Source organism: Felis catus, chromosome B3 (genome assembly GCF_018350175.1).
Source record: "Felis catus isolate Fca126 chromosome B3, F.catus_Fca126_mat1.0, whole genome shotgun sequence".
Lineage (NCBI taxonomy): Eukaryota > Metazoa > Chordata > Mammalia > Carnivora > Felidae > Felis > Felis catus.
In genome coordinates this window covers 65,975,070-66,000,361 of record NC_058373.1, presented here as the reverse complement: position 1 = coordinate 66,000,361, position 25,292 = coordinate 65,975,070, and the positions used below count along the sequence as shown (strand labels likewise).

At 38.3% G+C, this 25,292-nt stretch overlaps 1 protein-coding gene across 17 annotated transcripts in view; it reads left to right on the top strand.

Annotated features, from left to right (window-relative positions):
- CB3H15orf41 (chromosome B3 C15orf41 homolog) overlaps positions 1-25,292 on the top strand; it is a 296,333-nt gene that overhangs the window by 111,415 nt on the left and 159,626 nt on the right. For 11 of the 17 annotated variants that reach the window (XM_023255524.2, XM_045059575.1, XM_045059576.1 and 8 more), the window contains one exon: positions 304-409. The exons of 1 other annotated variant lie outside the window; for it this stretch is intronic. In XM_023255524.2, the coding sequence (XP_023111292.2) occupies positions 304-409 (106 nt within the window). 5 more of the 17 variants (XM_045059577.1, XM_045059581.1, XM_045059572.1 and 2 more) reach the window with 2 other exon arrangements.

The following is a 25,292-nucleotide window of genomic DNA, read 5'->3' as shown; positions in this document are numbered from 1 at the left end:
CTGTTGAGAAGCCAGGCTGGCTTGCTTTGGTTTGCTTTCCCGTTACTTGCCCACTTACAGAGGCAGTGTCAAAGTAGGAGAGGGGCTTTTGAAGAGGATGATGTAAATCAAAGGGATATGATTATTGCATTAATGTTGCTCATAAGTACACACACGATGTGTTGTTTTCTAATTACACCCGTAGATGACAGCGAGGGCTAAGCCTCCACTTGCTAATTTGAAGTGCAGAGAGGCCTAGACAGAGTTCAGTATTTTCAGTCTTCCCTTCTCTTTGCTCTGTATTAGTAATGCTTTGTCCCTTAGCTGTAGAAGGGCACATAATTCACTGGATTGAAAGCAAAGCCTCATTTGGTGATGAATGTAGCCACCATGCCTACCTGCATGACCAGTTCTGGAGCTACTGGAATAGGTAAGGTCCCATTATTTTTCTCTTAAGATAAACGATACTCAGCTGAAATCTCATTAGAAAAAATATTTTGTTTAGCTGGTAAAAATGCTCGTAGCCTTTGTTTCTGGTAAGTACAGAGACTTGATTAATGTATTCATTTCAGATAATTTAAACTTCTCTGCTTTCATAATGTTGCTTCATTTTTTAAAAGTAAAAATCTCTGCATAAGGTCAAAATTAGTATATACTCCCATATTCCATTTTATAGCGATAATATTGGCATCACTAAAACCAGAAGTAATAAGATATGGGGCGTATTACGGTATCGACACTAACTTTTTTTCTTTTTGATGTGAAATTTATGCATACTCTCAGACCTTTAAAAATACCTTACCCTTAGCTCTGTGAGGATAGTGTACAAATGATGTGAAAGATCAAAATGATTTACCTTCCAACAGAAAACAGTTTACCTACCAACTTCAAGGCATGGAAATCTTAGTGATTAAGGGAAAAGGTCGGAGGGTCGGAGGGGAGGATGCTTTTGTTATTGAATACCCACCATTCAATATGTGCCTGGGCCTCCACATTCTCTGTTAATCCTCACAAGGAAGTTACTTCTCCTACTTGATACATAACTGATTCTCAGAGAGAAAGTATATGCCTTACAGTTAGTTATCATGCATTTGTCTTTCTCACTCCCAAACCCATGCCCTCTCCAGAGCCTCTCTGTAGTCATTTATAGTACCACTGTTGAAACTTTGGCTTTTTCTAGTATTGAAGTCCCAAGTTTTCACACCACACATTTTCCCCCCCTTAGAACAGGAGGTAGGGCAAGCAGTAACCTTCCTAGATTAACTCTGTTCCTCAGTCACTGGCCAAGAATACAGTAAGACGACGACACTGGCCCAGATCATTAAGGAATGAGACAGTAACATCTGTGGACAATAGTCTTGTCCTGGGGAAGAAAACAAAACAAAACAAAACAGTGACAGGCTACAGAATTTGGTATCATATTGTTACTCAGCTTTACAAAAGGCCAGCAGACCTCGTCCGTGACAGCTGTGCTAAACTAAGCCCACTTTTTGCCATGGTAACAATGATCATGACAAAATGCTGAATGTAATGGCTTTCTTGATTTTCTTGTGTAATTGTGCGTAGCATCCGAGCTTTACTTTACAGGGATGGAGGAGGAAAGTGCAAAATGTTTTAGAAATCAATGCTGCTTCAGCGTTCCCTGTCTTTTATTCAGCCATTATTCAAATTAGTAGTAATGTGGCAAATTGAATTTTAGATTTTTAGCAATTTTATGAGTTCGAAATAGTAAAGAAAGAATCATCTTTGATGGTATAGGGAAAGCAATGGCAAGAAAATCAAATTGTGTAAGTTTAGTTTGCTAAAGCATTTTTAAAAACTGATAAAATCATTATGCACGGAGACCGTGCCCCCACTTTGGTGCTGGTCAAGCCTTTCATGAGGAACAATTACAAATTGAATTCCAAAGAGTAGAGCCTGCTTAAAAATTCCAAAATCATATTTTCTTTCTAAAAGAACTCTACAGGTATTGAGTGCCTACTGTGTACCTAGCACTCTCTATTTTAGAGGCTGGTTAAATAATCTAGTCAGTAATCAGCCTTCTATACATTGTTGACCTGGCTGGAGGACATGTGAGCTATAGATAATTTAATACAGTTGCCTTTGGACTGGATTTTAGATTATTCTGCTGTATGCTACTTTTTCTATTTCAGTGATGCTTTACTTACATGATTATTGGTTTATATTCCCTAACCATTTCCTTTGAATATACACCAGCTACTGGGCATGATTCATTTAGGGCGTATTGTGTGATAAAGGAAAAGTAGCCCTTGGTTTTGAATCATTCTAGGTCATCCAAGGAGAAAATACGCTACACAGAATTCAGTAGTTTTACTGAATGTCTGCGGAGAGGCCAAGAAATGGAAGTAGTGGTGACATCCAAAATGGAACACAGAGGCATTGACTTGGACATAAAATTTTGATTATAACAGTGACACAAACTCACCAGTGATAGGGCATTTTGACTTAGCCCACTTCTGAAAGTATGGAATCCTACTCTTTATATTTAGCCTCAACATAACTCACATAGTAGTTGCTAAAATTGTTGAGAGTGGAAAAAATCCTCTCTCCCACCTGTGGGTAGCCTTTCAAGGAGGCTGTTGGTTGGTTGGCATTTGGGTTAATTGCTTCATTTGTATAAGCAGCCTCTAGTTAACATACGCACTGTTATCAAATTGTCACTTTTTTATGTATGTATGTATGTATGTTTTTTCATTTTGAGAAAGAGAGGGGAGAGAGCTTTACGAGCCAGGGAGGGGCTGAGACAGAGAGAAAAAGAGAGTTGGGGGTGGGGGGAGAGGGAAACAGAATCCCAAGCAGGCTCCATACTCAGCACGGAGCCTCAAGTGGGACTCGATCCCACGGAACCACTAATTCATGACCTGAGCAGAAACCAAGAGTCTGAAGCTTAACTGACTGACCCACCCAACACCCCTGTCACACTATTTTTAGATTAAACGTCGGATTTTATAAGAAGACCGTTCAATTAATATTTGTAGAATCGTGACCTTGTATAAGCCCTTTTTCTCACATAAGTAATTACAGAGCCCTTAATTCTTAGCTTAATGTTTCTAAAAGAGTTTTCTTTTTTTATATAAGTTGCTATGCTTACTCATTCTTTCAGCAACTTTTCACAATGTTGATCATACCCTCTGTCTTTATTAAAATGTCTTTTCTTGACTTCCAAGAGGTACTCTAGTGGGTTGCTTCCTACCATTCCAGCAGCAGACTCCATCTGCTTTGCTGGCTTTTCCTCCTCCCAGCTCCATGTGGGAAGAGGGCCCTGGAACTCAGTGCTCACCCCTCTTCCCTTTGCCCTCTACATTCACTCCTGCATGCTCCCTTGGAGATCTCATCGGAGACTATGGTTTTATATACCATCTCTATAATAGTATCTCCTAATTCTTACTCCCAGTCCTAATATTTCCTCTGAGTACAAATTTGTCTCTGCAACTGTCCACTCATGTCTCCTCTTGGATATCTAATGGCTATTTCAGACTTAACATGTCTGACGTTAAGCCTTTGATTTGCCTCCTCAGGCTCGTTGCCTCCCCCGATTCCTCCCAAGATCAACTAATGGCATCACAATTTGCCCAGGTTGCTCAAGCCAAAGACCTAACCCATCACCAGCCTACCCAAAAGTCCTCAGCTCCATCTTTGCCATATCTCCAATCATGCCTCAGCATCACCTTCTTACTTGGCATCACCTCGCTGTCTGTCATCACCTCTTGGACGGTTGCTGGAGCTTCCAAAGTGGTTTCCATACATTAACTGTTACCTTCCTATAGTCTGTTTTTCATACCCTAGCTAGAGTGACTGTTGGGTAATACAAATCAGATTGTGTTGCTTCCTGCTCAAAACTCCTCAGTGGCTTCCCATCACGTTTAAAATAAAACCCAAACTCTTTCACATGACATTCAGAGCCCTGCATGATCTGGCCCTCCACCACCCCCAGTTATTTGCAAATCTACCTCTCTCTCCCTCTCTCCCTCTCCCCTCAACTAAGGCTCCCTCCCCCTCTTATACTTCTGGGGCCACACTGGCTTTCTGGGCCTTCCTTAAATCTACACTGCTGATTTCTACTTCAGAACTCTTACTCTGGCTAATTCGTCTGCTTGGAGCTTTCTTCATTTGAATCTCCACATGGTAAACTTTTCACACCATTCAGGTGTCTGCTCACATTTCCCCTCGTCAGGGAAACCTTCCCTGACCACTCAGTCTAAAAGGCCTCACTTCAGTCATCTCTCTCTTCTCACTTAGTTGGACTTTTCTTCCTAATAGTTATCCCTTTCTGAGGGAAAGAATAAACATTTAAATAAGCATCAATGTGTTTGAATACAAGCCTTTATTAAAGGGGTTTTCCTTTTGTATGGCTGTATGTAGTATGCCCCTCATTCCTTTGTAATCAAAGCTTCAGATATTTTCCCTGGTTTAATTAACCTCAGAAAAATCTGAGTTTCGAATGCCATCACCTTCCCTGAAGCCAAAGATATTGAGTACAGAACATAAGCTGCCTCTCCCATGAGCAGGCCCCTATCCCAGGTATGAGCCTTGATTAAATAACTCCTCAAGCTGCACAGTCTCTACTTCTGTGGAGTTAAAGGAAATAAAAAAGGCCTCTGAGAAGCAGCATCTGGACCATAATACAGCCCCAAATTCTATAAGACTATATATACAATTGTATAGAAAATACATACAGGGGCGCCTGGGTGGCTCAGTCGGTTAAGCGTCCGACTTCGGCTCAGGTCACGATCTCGCGGTCCATGAGTTCGAGCCCCGCGTCGGGCTCTGTGCTGACTGCTCAGAGCCTGGAGCCTGTTTCAGATTCTGTGTCTCCCTCTCTCTCTGACCTTCCCTCGTTCATGCTCTATCTCTCTCTGTCTCAAAAATAAACGTTTAAATTTTTTTAACTTAAAAAAAATACATGCATATTTACACACATACACACAGATATCCCATATACATAGGACTATTAGTATAAATTGTATAAAAACCATATTTCCTTATGCAATCAATACCCCAATAACCTTTCCATTCTACTTCTATAGTCAAAAAGTGACTTCCTTGACAATTTGGCCAGTATTACTAAGTATATTTTCATATTCTGGTGGTGACAGGTTAAAAAAAAAAAAAAAAGAAAGAAAAGAAAAACCAATTCTATAATCTGAGTCCAAATTACATGCGTGGGTTCTGTATATACATGTGGCCTTTCAGAGACATAGGAGTAGACACCCTGTGCTCACTTTTAGTGTTTGGAGATAAAGTGGGTCCGTCTGAATGAAAATTTTAAGTGACGCTAAATAGCAAAGATCTGCCAGCAGCTAAGGCAGCACGTGAACAGTGCCCAACAACTCCTGATCAAGAAGGTGGGAATCCCAACCACAAGTTCAGCCCTGCCATCTGCCGTTCTGGACACACTCTGGCACACTGTCACCAGTGGCATCTATTACAAACTACAGTGCACTTTGCATGTATTACCTCTTTTTCTCTCAAAGAGGATCGAAACTTACTGACTGGCAAGGACAAGTCAAAGTTTTGTTTCAGCGTGACTTTCGAGTGTAGTGAGCCTTGAAACGATGGGAGGAATCTCTTCTGTTCTTGAGTTTGAATCCAGGCTATGCCACTTTCCAGTCCCATGACTAGGAATGACTTGCTTAACCCTCCTGAGTCTTTGTTTTCTCCAATAAAATGGTGTCAGTAATCCCATCTTGACCATGTCGTGATGAAGACCAGTTATTTAATACACATATGCCACTTTATAAAAACTTTTTTTTAATGTTTTTATTTATTTTTGAGAGAGACACAAAGAACTAGTGAGGGATGGGCAGAGAGAGAGACACAGAATCCGAAGCAGGCTCCAGGCTCTGAACTGTCAGCACAGAGCCCAACGTGGGTCTTGAATTCACAAATTGGGAGATCATGACCTGAGCTGAAGTTGGACGCTTAACCTACTGAGCCACCCAGGCGCCCCACACATATGGCACTTTTGAAGTACCTAGTGGTCAACAAATATTCATTCCCGTGTCTCTTTTTCCTGTATATCACTGTCTGATGGAATTTAAAAGTGTTCCGAGTGGACGTTTTTATTTACTTTCTCTGCCAGATAAACTCCTCTTCAGCTATTCAGCTTGGCTGATGTGTCTTTCGGAAACCTTCCTGCATTCCAGGGTTGGGTTTAGTACCCACCCTGCATTCTGCTGATAAGTTCATAGCATGTGTCAACTATTGAAATTTCTTGTTTACTTGTCACCTTCCTCCAGTTAATATTGAGTTTCATCTTATCTCTATGTTTTATCTGTCATCAAAATGCCCAGAATCTGGTGGAATGCCTGGCTGGTGGTGGTGCCAGTAGGTGGTCAGTAGATATTTATTTGAACAAATGAATATATGGGTGAATTTTTTGGTGCATGGCAGACGATAACATTTTGAATCCTCCATTAAGGATTGTCAGACACTGTGACATTATACCACAATAGGGCCCAATTTTTTTTTTCTTCGAGAATGCCACTCTAAGAATTGAGAAAAATGCCTCATTTTTTAAAAAAAGCTTTTCCAGACTTTTCAGATGTATAGACTTTTGCAGATCTATTTCGTCAACTACAGCGTATTTACGTAAGGAGTTTTAAAATAGAACACAACTGATAACTAAAAGGCAAACACATAAAGTTTTCTAGATAAATATTTATAATCTCATTACTTGCTTTCACAAAACTTGAACCAAATCTCTCATTTGAGATTTGACATGGAATGTCTTAAGAATCCTGAGAAGAAGATACTTTGTGGTTTCTTTAGGGGATACATAAAACTTGGGCCCACCCTACATTCCAGTGGCTCGGGGCAAGAGTACATATGGAGCCCTGTATACCATGAGCCTCAGTATTTAAGGTTGTATATCAAGTTAACAAACAATAAAGTGTATTTTGTCCTATAGGAAGATTTGCATTAAGAATTCCCAGCCTCCGTGGAGATCCAGACTGCATATGACAATGGTGGCATCGTTGGTCCCGCTGCATAGTTCACCTCTCTTGTCTTCCTACCCTTGGCCCAATCCTACCTGTGGGAAACTGTCAAGCACACTGCATTCTGCACATCCAGTGCCGTGCACATTCCCACAAATCACTGCCCTTGGCCATCTTTCAGGGCAGAGATAGACACTCTGGTGGTCTGCCACCTTATCAGTCAGATGAACCGGAGAGAGAGGGCTATTCAGGCCTTGGGGGTGGTCTCATGGCTAGTTGATTAGGAATTTGTCAGGTCCGTGGTGCATGAAGTGTGGCCTAGAAAGAGATTGGGGGAATAGACATCAAGTGAGGGATGTCCCCTTGGTCCTGAAGACTCCTTACCCCACGGGTTAAGATATAACCATAGGGTTCCAGAGCAGAATCCGCTCAAGTTCTGGGCCAGGCCATGAACTCTTCTTGAATGATTCTAAAGAACAGTATCAAAGGAAGAAAATACGTGTATTTTCCAAAGTCATTTCTTGTACTGGTGTTAGGAAATAGGGGAAATGAGCACCAGAGGCAATATGGTCTTGATCACATTTATGTATCACTGAAAAGATTGAAAGCTGAGTTCCATATGTCAGATTTTTGAACCGTTGGCTCCGCAGAGTCTACTCTTCTGGAGGCAATGCTAAGCTAATACCTTCTGCCACAAGAATTGATCTGACTGTAGTTCTTACCTCTAAGTATATTTTAAAGATTGGTGATTATAGTCTATGGTTTAGCTGTTGCTTTCTCTGGTCTGTGCTACCTTGAGAGGTGAGGCATTTCGAATGGGGCTGCCCACCGTTAGACTTAAAGGAAGGTACTTTTCAGAGGAGGGCTAAAGTTTTTCCTGTATTGAGATACTTCCAGGAAGCCTGCAATTAGCCAAATCACCGATTTCCAGTTATTTCAGTCCTGTTAAAAACAAGGCTGAGCACATCTGTCTTAAGTTGGATGTGCCTCAGCCGCAGAAGCTCTTGTAAACCTTCAATTACAGCAGCCTCGGAAGGCACTCCTGCCGTATACTAACAAGTAGTCCATCAGCGACAAGAGACAGATCGACTAATAATTAGCAAAGGCACTGAAGCAGGCTCCTCTAAAGGTAAAATATAATAATTTGCTTTTCCAACTCTCATAGTGGGGATGGTCGTGAGATATTGATGTTCCGTTGTTCCACACAAATACTTGACACTGTTATTAGCTGGAGAAACCTTGAAATGTTTCAAAAGGACGAAAGATGTGTCTGCCGTGTATATAGGACTTTTATAAGAATGATTTCTCTCGTCACCTCTTTTTCTGCATTTGGAGAGGGAAATGCAAGAATTTTCCCCCACCAAGGAATACATATTTTCTGCTGTTGTTGTTTTTCAATGTTGACTTAATACGAAACTGAATGAGAAATAGAAATGTTTCTTAGGCTTTTCAAGTGATACTTGCAATAAAGAGACAGTTTAAAAAAAAACTGGAATGGGTTGAAGGAATAAAGAGAAAGAAAATAGACATATAAGGAAATATCAATGAATTATGGTTTCTCAGAAAGATATCTTTCTGGTTATTGTCTTCAAGCATGCACAAGATTTTTTTGTGGCGGGGGGGGGGGTGTTGGCGGGTGGGCAGTGTATAGAGAGAGCATATTGACCAGTTTTCCAAAATCAGGGTACCAAAAAATTGTTGAAAGGATGACTCCTCCTGCTGACCCACTATGATAAAATTAGTATGAGTCACATATGGTTCAGAAAAGTTACCCCACACCAAACTCACAAGCAAATGATTGGGTGGTCATTCCAAGGATGGAAACACAACCATTATGATCATCCAGAGAGAGTGAGGGAAGCATAATAGAGACGCTGCCAATAGGGAGTGACTCAGGAGCATGGATAGAGTCAGGAGCCCAAGAATACAGAATCCATTTCTGAGATTCATTCTAGAATATTGGAGAGCAGGTTGAAACTGATGCTAAAATGGCTCAAGGATCTAGTCAGTGATTCTCAAGTGTCACCGTGTATTGAAATCACATGAGGGGCATTTTAAAATACTGATGTGGGCCAGGATACCTGGGTGGCTCAGTTGGTTAAGCATCCAACTTCGGCCCAGGTCATGATCCTGCGCTTCATGGGTTCGAACCCTGCGTCAGGCTCTGTGCTGACAGCTCGGAGCTCAGAGCCTGAAGCCTGCTTCAGATTCTGTGTCTCCCTCTCTCTCTGCCCCTCCCCTGCTTGCACTCTGTCTACCAAAAATAAATAAATGTTTAAAAATTTTTTTAAAAAGTAAAATACTGATGTGGGCCTTCTCCCTGGAGAACTGATTTAAGTGATGCTGGGTAGAACCTAGACTTGAGAGTTTTTCTTTTCTTTGGAAAACTTGAGGCGATCATGCTAATCTACATGCAGCACTGATGGTAAATTCTTTACCTAGCCTTGATTTGCCAGCCAGCCCTCGCATTAGTAGCCTGTGTGCTTTCAAACAGTCTTGATAAGACAAATAAAGCTTTAAGAAATAAAGGTTCGGGGCGCCTGGGTGGCTCAGTCGGTTAGGCCTCCAACTTCAGCTCAGGTCATGATCTCACAGTTTGTGGGTTCGAGCCCCACGTCAGGCTCTGTGCCTGGAGCCTGCTTCAGATTCTGTGTCTCACTTTCTCTCTCTTACCCTCCACTCACGCTCTCTTTCTCTCAAAAATAAATAAACATTTAAATAAGTAAGTAAGTAAATAAATAAATAAATAAATAAATAAATAAACAAATAAATAAATAAATAAATAAGAAATAAAGTTCAGGTCAGCAAATGTTTCACAGGCACTATGTCAGTCAGTAAGGACCCAACCTGCTTTTGTGGAGCTTATAGTAGGGCTTATGGTAAGGCCAGAGGCAGTAAACCACAGGGACAGCACCTGAATCCACATCCCCCTCTGAATTCACACCTGGGTGCTTTCTGCTCCACCAGGCAGTTTCCTGTCAGTCATGGTGATAAATCTGTTAGTAAAGGCTACTTTACTCAGTCAGTTAATGGGTTTGCGGAGCTGAACTGAAAAGCTCTCTGGCATATGTGGTTTAGATTATTTACCTTCGTGAGGTTAGAGAAAAATGGGCCACATGTTCTCCATTGTTTTCTCAAGAGCCCTGATTCTGTATTCAAAGCATGTATCTGTAGGATTATTATGAAAGCCTGTCAGGGGTGCCTGGGTGGCTCATTTGGTTCAGGTCCAACTTCGGCTCAGGTCATGATCTTAAGGTTTGTGTGTTCAAGGTCCGAGTCGGGCTCTGTGCTGATAGCTCAGAGCCTGGAGCCGGCTTCAGTTCTGTGTCTCCCTCTCTCTCTCTGCCCCTCCCCCACTCACATGCGCGCGCGCGCGCGCTCTCTCTCTCTCTCTCTCTCTCTCTCTCTCTCTCTCTCAAAACTAAACATTAAAAAAAAATTTTTAATAAAGAAATAAAAGCCTGCCACATATACTAGTACACCCAGAATATAATTAACCCCTAAGTTACTGGATTTGAAGCCCGCTGAATCAGTGCAGTCATTTTGCATACGGTTCAGATTCACAAATTCTGACTGAACTGTCTAAAAACCAGTCTGAATCCAAAGAGAAGTGGACTGTGGAACATTTGATAAGAAATACAGGTTTTTGTTTTAAATGGAGTTCATGTTTTGTTTTGTGTTTCTGAATTGTAGTTGGTTGCACATAAAAAGTAAGTCTATTTTAATAAATAAGTTTTAAAAATAGCTTTATGGGGGCGCCTGGGTGGCTCAGTCGGTTGAGCGTCTGACTTCGGCTCAGGTCACGATCTCACGGTTCATGAGTTCGAGCCCCGCGTCGGGCTCTGGGCTGATGGCTCAGAGCCTGGAGCCTGCTTCCCATTCTGTGTCTCCCTTTCTCTCTGCCCCTCCCCCGTTCATGCTCTGTCTCTGTCTGTCCCAAAAATAAATAAATGTTGAAAAAAAAAATTTAAAAAAAAATAAAAATAGCTTTATGGAGATACAGTCGACATTATAAACTGCATATATTGAAAGTATACAACTTGACAAGTTTTGACACGTGTATATAAATTCATAAAATTATCACATGGTGTGGATACTAAGCATACCTACCACCCCAAAAGTTCCATGTGCGCTTGATAATCCTCTTTCTCAACTCCTTCACTTCTCTCTGCACCCAGGCAAACACTAATCTGACTTCTTCACTATACATTATTTTGCATTTTCTAGTGTTTTCTGTAAATGGAATCATAGCGTGTACTCTCTGTCAGGCTTTTTTTTTTTTTTTTTTTTTTGCTGAGAAGTATTCACTTGCATAGCTATACAACTGTTTGTCCATTCACCTATTGACTTGACATTTAAGTTGTTTCTGTTTCTTGCTATTTAGTAATAAAGCTCCTTTGAATAGTCATGTAAAAATATTTGTATGGTTTCATGTCTCTTAGCCAAATACCTACGAATTAAATGGATAGGACATACAGTAAGTATATGTTTTTACCTGTTTGCAAAATAATAGTTTCGGGCATTCCTCAACTTCCTCACCACTTGGTGTGTTCGGTCTTTTTAACTTCAGGCTGTCTTAAGAGTTTTGTGGTAGTGCCTCAGTGTGACCTTAATTTGCATTACTATAATGACTAATGTTGAAAATCTTTCTGCATCCTTATTTGCTACCTTTCTTCTTTGGGGAAATGTCTGTTCAAGTCTTTGGCTAATTTTTCAAGTTGTTTCCTTATTGTGTTTTGGTAGTTTAAAAATAATATTCTGGGTATGAGTCTTTTATCAGATGTGTGATCAGATATGAAGTATTGTCTCCTGCTCTGGGGCTTGTCTTTTCATTCTCTTAACAGTGGCTTTCAATTTAATTTTAATAAAGTCCAGTTTAACAAGTTTTCTTTTATGGACTATGCCTTTGATGTTATATCTAGAAAATTTTAAAGATTCAAAGATCTAAAGAACTCACAGGGATGTCTGGCTGGTTCAGCTGGTGGTGCATGTAACTCTTGATCTCGGGGTTGTAAGTTCAAGTCCCACATTGGATGAAGAGAATACATAAAATTAAAAAAAAAATCTTTTGAAAAAATAAAAAATCGCAAAGATCTTCCCCTTTTTTCTAAAAGATTTATTTTTAGATTTATATTTAGGTCTAGCATCCATTTTCAGTTAATTTTTATATATGGCATGACACTTGGATCAAAGTTTGTTTTCTAGCGTATGGATATCTAATTGTTTCAGAACCTTTCGTTGTAAAGACTATGCATTTTCAACTAAACAGCCATTGCACCTTTGTCAAAAATCAATTAATCATTTATATGTCGACCTTTTTCTAATTCTCTGTTTTGTTCCATTGATCAGTTTGCCTATACCAATTCTATACTATCTTGATTACTAAAGCATTATATTTTGGAACCTGTGTAAGTCCTCCAATTTTATTTTTCATTTTCAAAGTTATTTTTGTCTATTCTGTGTCCTTTGCATTACCGTATAAATTTAAGAATCAGCTTATAAATCTCCCCTAAAAAAGTCTACTGGGATTCTGATTGAGATTACACTGAATTCAGAGGTCCATTTGGGAAGAAGTTATATCTTAAGAATATTGAGTCTTCTGATCAATAATCATAGTATCTCTCCCATTTATTTAGGTCTTTTAATATTTTTCTCAAAAATGCCCTATAGTTTTCAGTGTACAAATCTCTCACATTTTCATTAGATTGAACCGTATGTATTTTATATTGCTTGATTATATTAAAAGTGGTAGTTTTCATTTCAATCTCGCAATTAAAATGGAAGTTGATCTTGGATGTTGATCTTACATCCTCCAACTTTGTAAAAGTCATTCTAATACTTTACTTTTTTGGTAGATTCCAGAGGATTTTCTGCGTATACACCCATGTCATTTGTACATAAAGACAACTACACTTTTTTCAATTTGGGTGCTTTTTTTAAACTGTACTCGCTAGAATCACCTATACAGAGGTAACTAGTCATAGAGAGCATACAGATAGAGAGCGTACATCGCCTTGCTCCTGATCTTGGGGCAAAGTCATTCAGTCTTCCACCATTAAGGATAATGTTAGCTGTCCGTTTTCGTAGATTTTCTTTATCAGGTTGAGGAAACTCCTTTACTATTCCTAGCTTGCTAAGAGATTTTACCAAAAATGGATGTTGGATTTCATAAAATGCTTTTCTGCATCAAGTAAGGTGATCATATGGTTATTTTTTAAGATGGTCATATGGATCTTTTTTAATCTGTTTAAAATGGTTAATTACAGTGATTGATTCCTGAATGTTACACCAACCTTGCATTCCTAGGTTAAATTCCACTTGGTCATGAAACAAGAAAGGATAAAAATATCCTTTTTTATATCTTGTTGGATTTGATTTGTTGAAGATGTATCAAGAATTTTTTCACTTACACATTTATGAGTGATATTGGTCTGGGGCTTATTTTTCTTGTTAAAGTCTTTGTCTGGTTTTGGTATTAGAATAATGCTGGCTCATAGTGTGAGTTAGAAAGTATCTTTTCCTCTTCAATTTTCTGAAAAAGTTTGTGCAGATTTGTTATTATTTCTGTCTTAACTGTTAGGCCGAATTTCCCAGTCAAACCATCTGTGCCTATTTGTTATTGTTGTGGTTGGAAGGTTTTTTAACTACAAAATTGGCTTGTTTAATAGATGTAGGGATGATTCAGGCTGGTTTTTTTGTTCCTTTGTTTTTTGAATGAACTTTGGTACTTTGCATCTTTCAAAACAATGTGTTCATTTCATCTAAGTTGTACAATGTGTTGGGATAAGCTTATTCAGAATATTCCCGGGGCGCCTGGGTGGCGCAGTCGGTTAAGCGTCCGACTTCAGCCAGGTCACGATCTCGCGGTCTGTGAGTTCGAGCCCCGCGTCGGGCTCTGGGCTGATGGCTCAGAGCCTGGAGCCTGTTTCCGATTCTGTGTCTCCCTCTCTCTCTGCCCCTCCCCCGTTCATGCTCTGTCTCTCTCTGTCCCAAAAATAAATAAAAAACGTTGAAAAAAAAAGAATATTCCCTTTTTCTTTTAATAAGTGTAGAATTTGTAGTGATGTCAACTTTTTCATTCCTGATATTGGTAATTGTATCTTCTCTCCAGATCAGTCTTCCTAGAGATTTATCAATTTTATGGTCTTCTGAAAAAACCAATTTTTACTTTTATTGATTTTTTTTCTATTTTCCTTTTTCCCTTTCATTGATTACTTCTCTCTGTATTTTTTCTTTTACTTAAAAGAGTTTCAATTTCTCTTCTTTTTCTAGTTTCTTAAGGTGGAAGGCGTTTATTAACTTGAAACCATTCTTTTTTCTAAGACAGGCAATTTAATGCTGTAAATTTACCTCAAAGAACTGCATATTCCACAAAATTTTATATGTTGGGTTTTCATATTTAGTTTGTTCCAAATACTTTCTAATTTTTCTTTTTCATGTCTTCTCTGATTCCCAGGCTATTTAGATGTATGCTAAATATTGGGAAATTTTTCACATATCTTCCTGTTATTGGTCTCTAATGTAATTCCATTGAGGTCAGACACAAACTTGCATCCTTTTAAATTTATTGAGATTTGTTTTATGGCCTAGACTATGGTTATCTTGCCAGGTGTTTCATGCACACTTGGAAGTTTGTTCTGTTGTGAGTGGACTGTTCTGTAAGTGGCAGTTAGGTCAAATTGGTGATAGTATTATTCAAGTCATACATACCCTGATCAATATTCTGTGTATACTCAAGGGAGACCCAGAGATAGTCTCTGGAATTCTCTCTCTGTGCAGCTGTCTTCTGCTGGTATTATGTCCTACAGACTCCAGCTGCCTGGTCTTCCCATTCTTCCAGTTCCGTCTCCTCAACTCAGACCCACTGAGCCTCACCTAGGTTCTTCACCCTCACTGAAGTTCTTTGTCCTCACACTGCAGTCTGAAAACTCTCTCCAGGAAATAGGCTGGGGCAAAGGACTTACCTTTTTTGTTTCCCATCACTCAGGGATCATTGTCCCTCATTGCTTGATATCTGTCATCATCTATTTTGTTTGTTTGTTTCTTTCTTTCCAGCAGGAGGATAAATCCAGTCCCTCTAGCCCCACTTGGCTCCAAGTAGATGTCTCTCAATTATAGCTTTTAACACATAGTTTAACATACTGTAAACAGTTTGTCTTGTTCAGTGTTAACCTTGTGATCTTATTTGCTATTTAAGTTACAGATTTCATTTTTATCATAAACATTTTAAGCATCAACTATGAATAGAATAATTTATGGAAGAGGATTGTGCACACCTTCAGGTTTTTCTTTTGCTCTCTCTCTCTCTCTCTCTCTCTCTCAAACAGACTTCTAGGTCTCTTTCTCCCAGGATCCTTAGAGTTGAAATGGAATTTTCAGTCACTGCTTTTTGCCCAACAAAGGGAAAGGCATTAGTATGGTCAAGGCCAAAGATCGGATAATAAGTGTATGGTTTTTAGAAGGCACCTTTCTTCAATCATCTTCCAATAGTACTTACCAAGGGCTTCTGCTGCCATTTGGATAGACATAGAGCTGGCCGTCTTTTGTTGAGGTAGAGCCCTGTTCACAGAAGTTATGCCTTTTCTCTTGCTCTTCTCTCCCTCTGCATTGAAGAGATACAGGTTCCCATTTCTGAGCATCTTTTGCAATTTGGTATCATTCAAGAATCTCCTGGGATGGGTGACTTATAGGTGATGAGGCTGTGTTGCCCTAGTTTGCCCTTGCTCATTCTCGTCGCCCACACGTGGAATATGGAAAATGAGCCATGAATATAATTTGCATGTCTCATACTCTTCTCATAAAACACAGTCATATGTGGATACATAATAGCAATGGTAAACATCCTTTCCTTCTCATTTCCAAGTGACCCTGGAAGTCGTATTCTCGTAAAAACTAAACTCCTAGTATGAATTCCATTTATCCATTTATTCCATTTAACACAAGCAATTTAGATTCTCTTATGTGTTCTTGCTTTCTCCTTTACATTCTTAGCCTACTTATGATTTATGAATTCCATTCTCTTGTTTTGCTCCCTTTCCTACCTGAATCACTAACATCGAGATATTTACCATTTTGTTCACCCTTATTTTCTCACAGGGATTCTGCCAACAAGTTAACAATCTTGTTAACCCCTTTGTAGTTCTTATATATTCCTCTTTGCCATTTTCTTCCCTTTTATCTCTAGCAGCTTTGCTAACCACCACCACCTACACATTTTAAATTTAGTCGTTTAGCATCCCTCATAGCTCATTCCAAGTGATCATAAATTCAACATTAATGCAAAATTTCTTTATTTAGCAAAAAGAGTTTTTTTAATTCATAAAGCTCATCAGCTTATGTAGATATGAGTCTATCATTGTCATCCCAGATAGCTTCAGCACTAATACTTTCATAGCACTCTATATTGATTACGAAGCTGGCGAAAATGAAGTTGTTGGTTATGTGCATAGGCCAGGTGTGTAAAACCATACTGACTTGGCACTGGACCAAAATTTCGATCAGTTCCAGCTGTCTCTCATTACTTTAATGTAAAATGAATATTTTTACCACTAAATATTCCTAATGCAACATTCTGGCAAAATGGTCCGTCAGTAGTAGCATAGATATATGACAAAGTTCAGTAGATATGTATTGAGTTCCTTTATAAAGAGACAACATTTCATACATTCAGAGCACACAAAGATAAACAAAACCTCACCTTGCCTTCCAGGAGTTTAATTTAATCTAATAGGGAAACAAAACATGTACCAGGATCACAGAGATAGCTAACACTGAGCACCATCTATGTTCGAGGCACTGGCTTAAGCACTTGTGTGTATTATCCACTTTAATCTGCATAACAATCCTATGAGGAAGATAATAGTATTTTATCTCCATTTCATAAGAGGAAAGGGAGGCAGAGAGTTTAAGTGCACACAGGTCACAAAGCTGGAAAACCAGGGGAGATTTTTTTAATAGAAGTGTAGCGTGATAAGGATGTAACTTTAGGATGGATGCTCTAGGTAGCATTGCTTAGAGTAGACAGAAACAAGCAGTCGGGGGTGGAAACACAATTGCTAACACAGTTGTCCCTATTGAAATAATCCTTTAATTCCCAAATTATAACAGTGGGTGGGAATGGAAGGAGACTGTGCAGACTTACAGAGATGATAAGGACAGAATTTACAGAATGCGGCAAGTAACTGAATGTTGTATTGGGAGGTATGCTACAAAGATAACTTTGAGGCTTTGATATTGGTGGCGTGGAGAATAACGATACTGTTAAAGAATTGAGAGTGGAAAATAATCCAGGTTAGCAATAACTTCAGTTGTGATGTTCAGAGATGTCCAGAGGCAACTGGGTTGTGGATTGATTCAAGTGATGGATTGGAGATAGATAGGATTTGGGGATCACCCACAGTAAATAGCCACAGTGGGTTTTCACGGAGGAGTGTAGAGAAATGCCTGGGCAGGTAAAGAAAGAAGACAACTGTGATATAATGACATCCATAATAAAGCTTAGAGAATTGATGAACAGTAAGTTATCACTCTTCTAATGAATAAAATTGTTTCTAAATTTATGGACTCCCAACCTTCATCTCTTGCATTTAACCATTTATATGGTAACTTTAGTTGCCTCCAATCTGATTATTTGGAGTATTGATAGTTAACCTGACATCAGTTTCCATCACGAGTCATATGGGTTAAGAAAGTTGTGTGCAAAAATGTAAAAACCTAGGGCTTTTAACGATCACACTTGAAAGAAACCTTGGGAGCTGCATTTGTCAAACAGCTGGGAAAACCATTCATGCATACCCTACGTCCAGAGCTCCGTTGGTGTAAAGAACTGAGAGCTCATTCTTCTTCCTGTGGTGTGATGTTTGTTGAGATATTTTGACACACCGAGACAATGCTGAAAAGATCTGACCTTCCTGCAGTACCAAGGACCCAGGTTTGGTCAGGGTACCTGACACTCACTGCCTTCTCTCGCTGCCCTTCTCCTCCCCCACAGATGAACATGAAATGCTGCCTTCAGTACAGAAGTATTTCAATATTGAAATGTATATAAATGATTGCTTTTCAAATTTCTCTAGTCGCTTTTCTCCCGTTACCATCAAGCCAAACATGTTAGTTGGAGCTATTAATGCTTTTAATTCAAAGAAATTAAATGCGTTTTTCAAAATGATAAACGTGAATGGAGATTGTTCATGCTTGAAACACACCAAACCAATGAGGAGGTCTCTATGCTGTAAATGTTTTACAGTCTGTCTTTATCTTTGTGATAGAAACCACTGATTGGAGTTTGAATGTTTGAGGACTCCCTCCCAAGTGCAAAATGAATGTACGTGGAGGTGAATCTCAGGTAGCTTTTGAAGTAGTCGCCTCATAGGTAATATCATGTGTCAAGAGGTTGCAGTTAGGTGGAGGCCAGAGAGCTGTCAAGAGAATTTTCTGTGATGTATAAATATGCTCCGTGTTAGGTTTATATACTGTGAAGTGGAGCTTTGACTACTTACCCATATTATTTCTTAATGCAGCATGATGGTGGTATGGGGATGAGGATGGAAAGAAAAACTGTTTACCATCAATGAATTTCTAAAATACAAGAGTAATAAGCTAACTACTTTTCATCGGGAATGGCTATCCGGAAAGGTTTTCTTGCTGTCTCCACAACTAGTAAATATAAAACAAGTATAATAATATCCTCCTGGCATTTAAACCGCACTCTGCAAATTGTGGAAGGTTTTGTGTATTTGCCATAATATTGGATGAAAAGAACTATCCCAGTATTTTAGTCAAATTGTTTCCAAATGTGATAACTGTCTGCTAACTGAAAATTAAGATACTTCTGTCCGAGGTCCATATCTTTAGGTCCATAACCTAAAATCAGGACTGAATTTTGAAGTACTTCGTTGTTTATCCACCTAGTTTGCATCATACCTGTCTCTCCAGTAGCACTCTGAGCATCATCATACATCTTTGTTTGAATTATTTCTCTATTTTCTCTGCCATTTCGAATGTTGTCATGTCACTGGAAACCAATGCCCAGTAATGACAAAGCACTTTTAGCTCCTTTCTAGGATTCCACAGGCTTCAGCTCCAATTTCCTGGTATTCCTTACTCAGATTAGACCTCTAAGTTTGTGTGCTATGAGAACTGACAGCCCAGATCCTACTCTGCCTGCCCAGCGCCTGGTCACACACACTCCATACTCCAAAGCTTGGCCACCTCCACAGACCTTACCTCCCAGGATTTTATGTAAGTTTTCATTGACACCTGTATCTGACATTGCAGATGTACTTCTCCCTGTGGAGTCTTCATCTACATAGGAATAGTTGAAAACCTCCTTCCCCTTAACTATTACATGGATTAATTCTGGTTAACAGTGACAGGTTTTCCTGCTGAAACTCAAGTAGCCAAATCCTTTTCTCTTTTCTAACTATTCTCCATGTAACATTTGAACCCCCCAATCCAGCATGCAGGTACATGCACACCCATGTGCACGCATGCACACATACACACACACACACACACACACACACACACACACACACTACTCTCACTAATTGCTTGAGGACACAGCACATCCATTTGAAATGATAGGGAAAGGGTTAAGTTTTGACAGTCTTTTTACCGGGTTTATTAGTGACTTAACGTCTGCACACTTCTTTCCTCCTAATTCACCCCTAGGTACGTACGCAGGAATAAATTAACCCAGTTATTTCTAATATTATGGCATTCTGTATGCATCTTTTCCTCAGAAAGTACCACAAAGTTCTGTTGTTTTTCCAGGCTCCTGGACTTCTTTTATAAATTCTTAGTAAATTTTTTTTCATTGTGGTGAGGAAAAAAAAAAATATTTTATCAATTATTTTAAAAAGCAATAATTCATTATAGTTGATCATAAATGTCAGGAAGCAAAGACCCAGCTGAAGCATTTTGTCACTAATCATGCTGTTTTTCTTCTAATTAGTTAATTTACATTTTACAAATTAAGGGTAAAATTCAGACAGAAGATAACATCATAGCTTTAACTGACCTATATTTGTATCTGCCAAATTTAAGTTAATTAGAAATGTAGATGCTGTTTGTTTTATCTGTCAGAAAACCTCATCTTTTTTCTTAAAAAAAAAAAAAAAAAAAAAGTAGACACACTTTTTTCCCCCCTCAGCATTTATCATCTAAATAATAGTCTTGCCAAGATGGCAGCCTCATAATAAACTCTTTTCAGTGGAGTGATGGGTAATGAAGCTTGCTTGTGAAGGCAGCGAAAAATGTTGTCTGGCCAAATGCATGAATATGATGGCTAGAGAATCAGTGGACTTTCTCAGTCATCAATCTTTTTAGTAGCCTCTTATACATCTGAATATTTTGATAGATGATCTAATAATTGAGTTATCTATCTTTCTAACTATCAGAGTTGCATAAAAATTATTCTCACATGCTACTGAATATTAAATATATTAGGCATTGAGTAAATTTTTCATAAAAGGGCCAAAAGGTGAAAGGTTTTTGTTATTCCATAAATACCTGTTAATATATTGAGCGTTAAGCCCTGTGAAACAGTCAACCCTTAATTCCCTCTGTAAGAAGCAGGTATATACTTAAAAAGGTGGCCATCCCCATTATAAGTAGGACATATAATAATTACTATAGCTGGTGAAAAGTCAGCCCTGGTAAACATATGGATGTAACTCAGTTGTGTAAAATGGAATGGATGCCCCAGCTGGCCTAACGCCAGTGGCACATTTAATGTGGCACAGAATTTCCAGACAAGAAGCATAGGTGATGTAGGTACACCGAGTGACCATGTGCTTTTGATGTGCCCATCGCTGTGAGAGGAAGATGATCCTACCAGAAGGGGAAACTTCTGCCTGCCTAGCATTTCACCTGGTAGCACCAGACTATCCAAGTATTCTCTTCACGTGTGAGTCGTTCCTCCCCCTTAGATGGCTTTGTATTGTGTTGTGTTGTGTTTTTTGGTCATATACCACTCTCATAAAAGCTTATCAACAACAAGTGTGCTTCACTGGGATTGGAAAACAGCAAGGAAAATCGGCAGGACACAGATCGGTTACCAGGTAGGCTCTCGCCACCCCTACCCCTGTCATCCACATCTTCAAGGTGACCTAGCAGTGATGACTTCCCAGGAACCACATTAAAATAGTTCTGCCCTGGAAGAACAGACATTTGTTTGCAGGTCTGAAGGGTTACCAATCCTGTGCATCTCGAAAGGCACTCAAATGAGCAGGGCCTTGTAAATTGGATTTCTATTAGCCAATCCTGATGATAGCTCTTCATCAGTGGAATGGGAAGAAGTGCTGTCAATAGCCCCAGCCCTAAATATCTTTTTTTTTTTTTTTTTTTCCTTAACGACACACTTTTTTTTGGGCTGCCTCATCCAAAATGGTGATAAAGGCTAAAATCACTAGAATTAATTGTTTAAGGTTTCAAGTAAACCTTAATAAAATACGGACAGCAGCTATTTTTAAATGCTTTTTAACTTGAAGAGCATTTGAAACAACAAAGACATACTAGTCAGAAACAAATATGGCAAAAGTGTCTTAACCCTTGCTGGCCTTACATTGATTCCAACTCACAGTTGTGCTATTTATAAAAGTTTGGGATGATAGACTTTCTTTCTCTTCATTTCCCCGATTGAAAATAATAATTGAGAAGGATAATACCAATTGTGAAACTCCCTCTTCGGGTTACATCTGAGGAGTTACTATATTACTCTTTGGTAGTTTGATCTTTTTTTGCTTCTGTAATTTGAGGCTGGAAAAAAAAAAACGTACCGTAGAAGCTACAGCTGGAAATTTTAAACTCTTAGATATCTATTTAACATTATATATTTAAAACCATTTGAAATGGACATATTGGGGAAGTTTTAAGGGAGGGAATAGGCTTTTCTTAATCAAAGTAGCAAACATCTGTGTTCTTTCTAGTCTGTCTTTTGATTAGCATGGCCTCATCCATCACTGGTCTTTGATATGAACACCAAGAAGTCATGTCCTTTTGTTTTAAATGATAAATATGCTTTTGTCATGAATACTCATAGGCAACCCAGGATTTACATCTGAATTGTCAAAGTGTAACTGCCCAGCTCCTGTGATGAGTGACATTATTAGTGAAATAAAGAAGTTTTTAATTTGTCATGGATAGGCCTTAGATGGTGACATTATGAGACTATGTGGGTTTGGATGCTAGAAAAGTTATCCTTCCCCCACTATTTTTCTAAGATTTGTCATTTATCAACAAGAGGCAATCTGCCTCAGGGAGGCTGCCTGTGAACGTTTTTACTTTAGTGCCATTAGTCTGTCTCTGTAGGTTTTATTATTTAGGCTTGATGGCCGGTAGTTCTTATCAAAACTAATACTATTTGAAGTAGCAAGCTTCTGGTGGTCAAACAACCAGTATCAGGATTTGTTCTGTCGGGCTATTATTGCCAAAGACAGCATTTTTTTTTTTTCAATGTCAGCTTTATTTCAAGGTCCGTGTCAATTATATTTTCTAAAGACGTTTCTATGATGTCTTTCTTAACAAACTCACATCTACTCAGATGTGTTTATGTGTGTGCTATTTATGTAATTACTTTGATGTACACATGCTATCTACTCGCACAATCTTGTGTTAATCATCAAAACCCTCGGACTGTCAAGTTCGACTGTTGTATTTGACTCTTCTACTGAGAAATTAGGACCATTAAAATTAAAAATATTGTCAAGGCTCGATCTTCTCTGCATTGTAAATAAAGATGTCACCTTACACATATTTGCCTTCTTTATTTCTCCATTAATAACAGGCAAATATTTTGGTTATTTTAAAGTTTCATCTTGTGATACATGTTTAGAATGTTTCACATTGGTAATAAGTAGTTCATTCCAACTTATGCATAAAATACGTCCTATGGAGATTTGGTGTTTTACCAGTAGCTGGCACAGAAATTGCATTAGCTTTTTTACATGCTTTGTCTGCATAATTTCAACACAACTGTTTTAAAGGTAGGAAGAATAAGGGAAGTTTTCATTTTTTTCTTTTTCAAATGAATTGATCTTGATCTGTTGAATTATCCAAAACAAACGATAACATAGAATGTTGATATTTGCAGGAGAGTAAAACTGTATATTTTAGTTTGATTCATTTATCTCTCCACAAAATTCACTTTGCAATGGCTTCATCATTATAACAGCCTCACTTAAATTATGTTTTATTTGTGGTCATACTCCACACCCCATGAATATATTAATCTTGGGTTTTCTTTGTTTTGACCAGGTCAGAACTGAAGCATAGCAATTATTTTTTGAAAAATATTTTTTGATTTTGATTAAGGTAAAACAGTGTCCTTGATTAGAAATTAACCCTCACCATCCATGGATTTTCTGAATCCTTTTTTTTTTTTTTTTTAAATTCTTAGTATTTACTAGGTCATCTGTTTCATAAAAAATGAAGTCTTACTGGTGTTTGTTTCCCAACAGAAAACAATCGCTTAGCGACTCTAGGAGCCCAGCCCCTCACTCTAATTGAGATTTTTGTACTGTAATGTAAGTGTCTGAGTTTTTGAGACCCTAAGGCTTTCACCCAACTTGAAGACAATGATGCCAGTGAGCTTCTGTCCAGAGTTAATCAGCTGCAGAATTTGTAAACTGCACATGTGTCAAAGTTGAAAATGTTAGCACTCTAATAGAAGCTTGAAAAGGTTAGATCTGATAAAAGCCGTCAGCAGTTAAAGAAAGTGATTTATGGGAATGTAATGACACAAAATGCCTCATTTATCACTCATATATAGATAGGTTAAGGTTCCTGTGTCATACTTTTAAAAACTTGACCACTAAGAATTGTCAAAATAGGTACTTAATTGCCCTTCATCCTTTTCCTTTTGAATTTATTCCATGGGAGTTTGGTAATTTTATCTGCGATCACTTTACTGTCGTTCACTTCATCTGGTTCCATTTAAAGTCATTCATATTTTGGATTTTCAAAAACTGTACATCACTGATCTTTTTGAAGTTTTATTAGCTAAAGCTGTTGCAAGGAAAGACTAAGTAGATCCTCTATATGTCAGTTTACATTTTTGTTTAGCACGAATACCGTGGAGGTACATGAAAGTCTCATCTTTCTCTTTCCTAACACTTGTAATTTTTATTCGCATTTTATAATCCTCTGTATTTTCTCTATCTCTCTGCTTAAAAAGTACAGCATTAGATTTTAAAAGACAGAGCCTTCAATTGGTTTACCGTCCTAGTAACTCAACTTAATATTTAAGCTCTACACAAATTAAATTTAATGAAAACCTGCCTGTCTGGTTAAATGATCCTTTAAAAAAAAGAGGGGTTGGGGGGGAGAGAGGTGGGGGCTAAAAATAAAAGTTAAGAGACATGCCAGCTTGTATTTCTCAGATTGATTTAAAATTTTTTTTTCTTCATACATTCTAAGAAAAGTATTTATAAAGTTGGAATTGCTAGACATTTATTTGATTTTGATGTCGTTTAGTTTATGCATAAATATGTTAACACTGTTAAATAAAAACTATTGTAGAAACTGCCAATATATCAAAGTAATGTTATAAAACACCCATTTTATGCAGGATCAGTTTCAGACTTTTCAGTGTGAGGGGTAGAATTGTTTAATGGCTTTTTCAAAATTATTCAGATCATTAAATAACCCTAAATGTCTCAGGGCTCCCGCCCACCTTTTGCCTCTCTATAGACAAAAAATTCATTTGAAAATTTTGACAGGTTTCACTTTCTCAGCTGTGATTTGTACTTTCTTCAGCAGGGACGTCCCAGGTTTAATTTAAAAAGAAGTCAGAGGCAGTTTCTTCAACAAGTCCAAGTCATGAAAATAAATGGGGAAAGGGGAAGCTGTCCTAGGAAGGAGAAACTTGAGATGTCATAACCAAATACAGTCGACTTTGTTGTATCTCGATACCATCAATGGATTATTTAAAAAAAAAATTTTTAGACAGTCATTGAAAGTTGAATATGGATTGGTTTGAATTCTTAACACCAAGAAATGACTGTTAATTTTGTCACACATGACAGAGCCATTGTGGTTACATCAGAAATTGTCCATTTTATTGTTTGTTTGTTTTCCAAAGAGTTCCAAAAGAGAACATGCAGGTGTGGAGCAACTTAGGGGGCTGGGATTTCTTTTAAATTTCAGCCAAATAAATACATAAGTTGACAGAGAATTTAAAATGGGAATATAAGATCTGCAAGATGACTTTTTAGTGAGGAAGTTCTCTTTTTTTTTATACATTTCAGAATTTTTACAATAAAAACCTAAAAAGTCAGGGAGATTGTTAGATCAATCTTGTCCAAAAGTGTTATAAACTTATAACATGTTACATTATCTAATGTTTTCTTGCTGCCA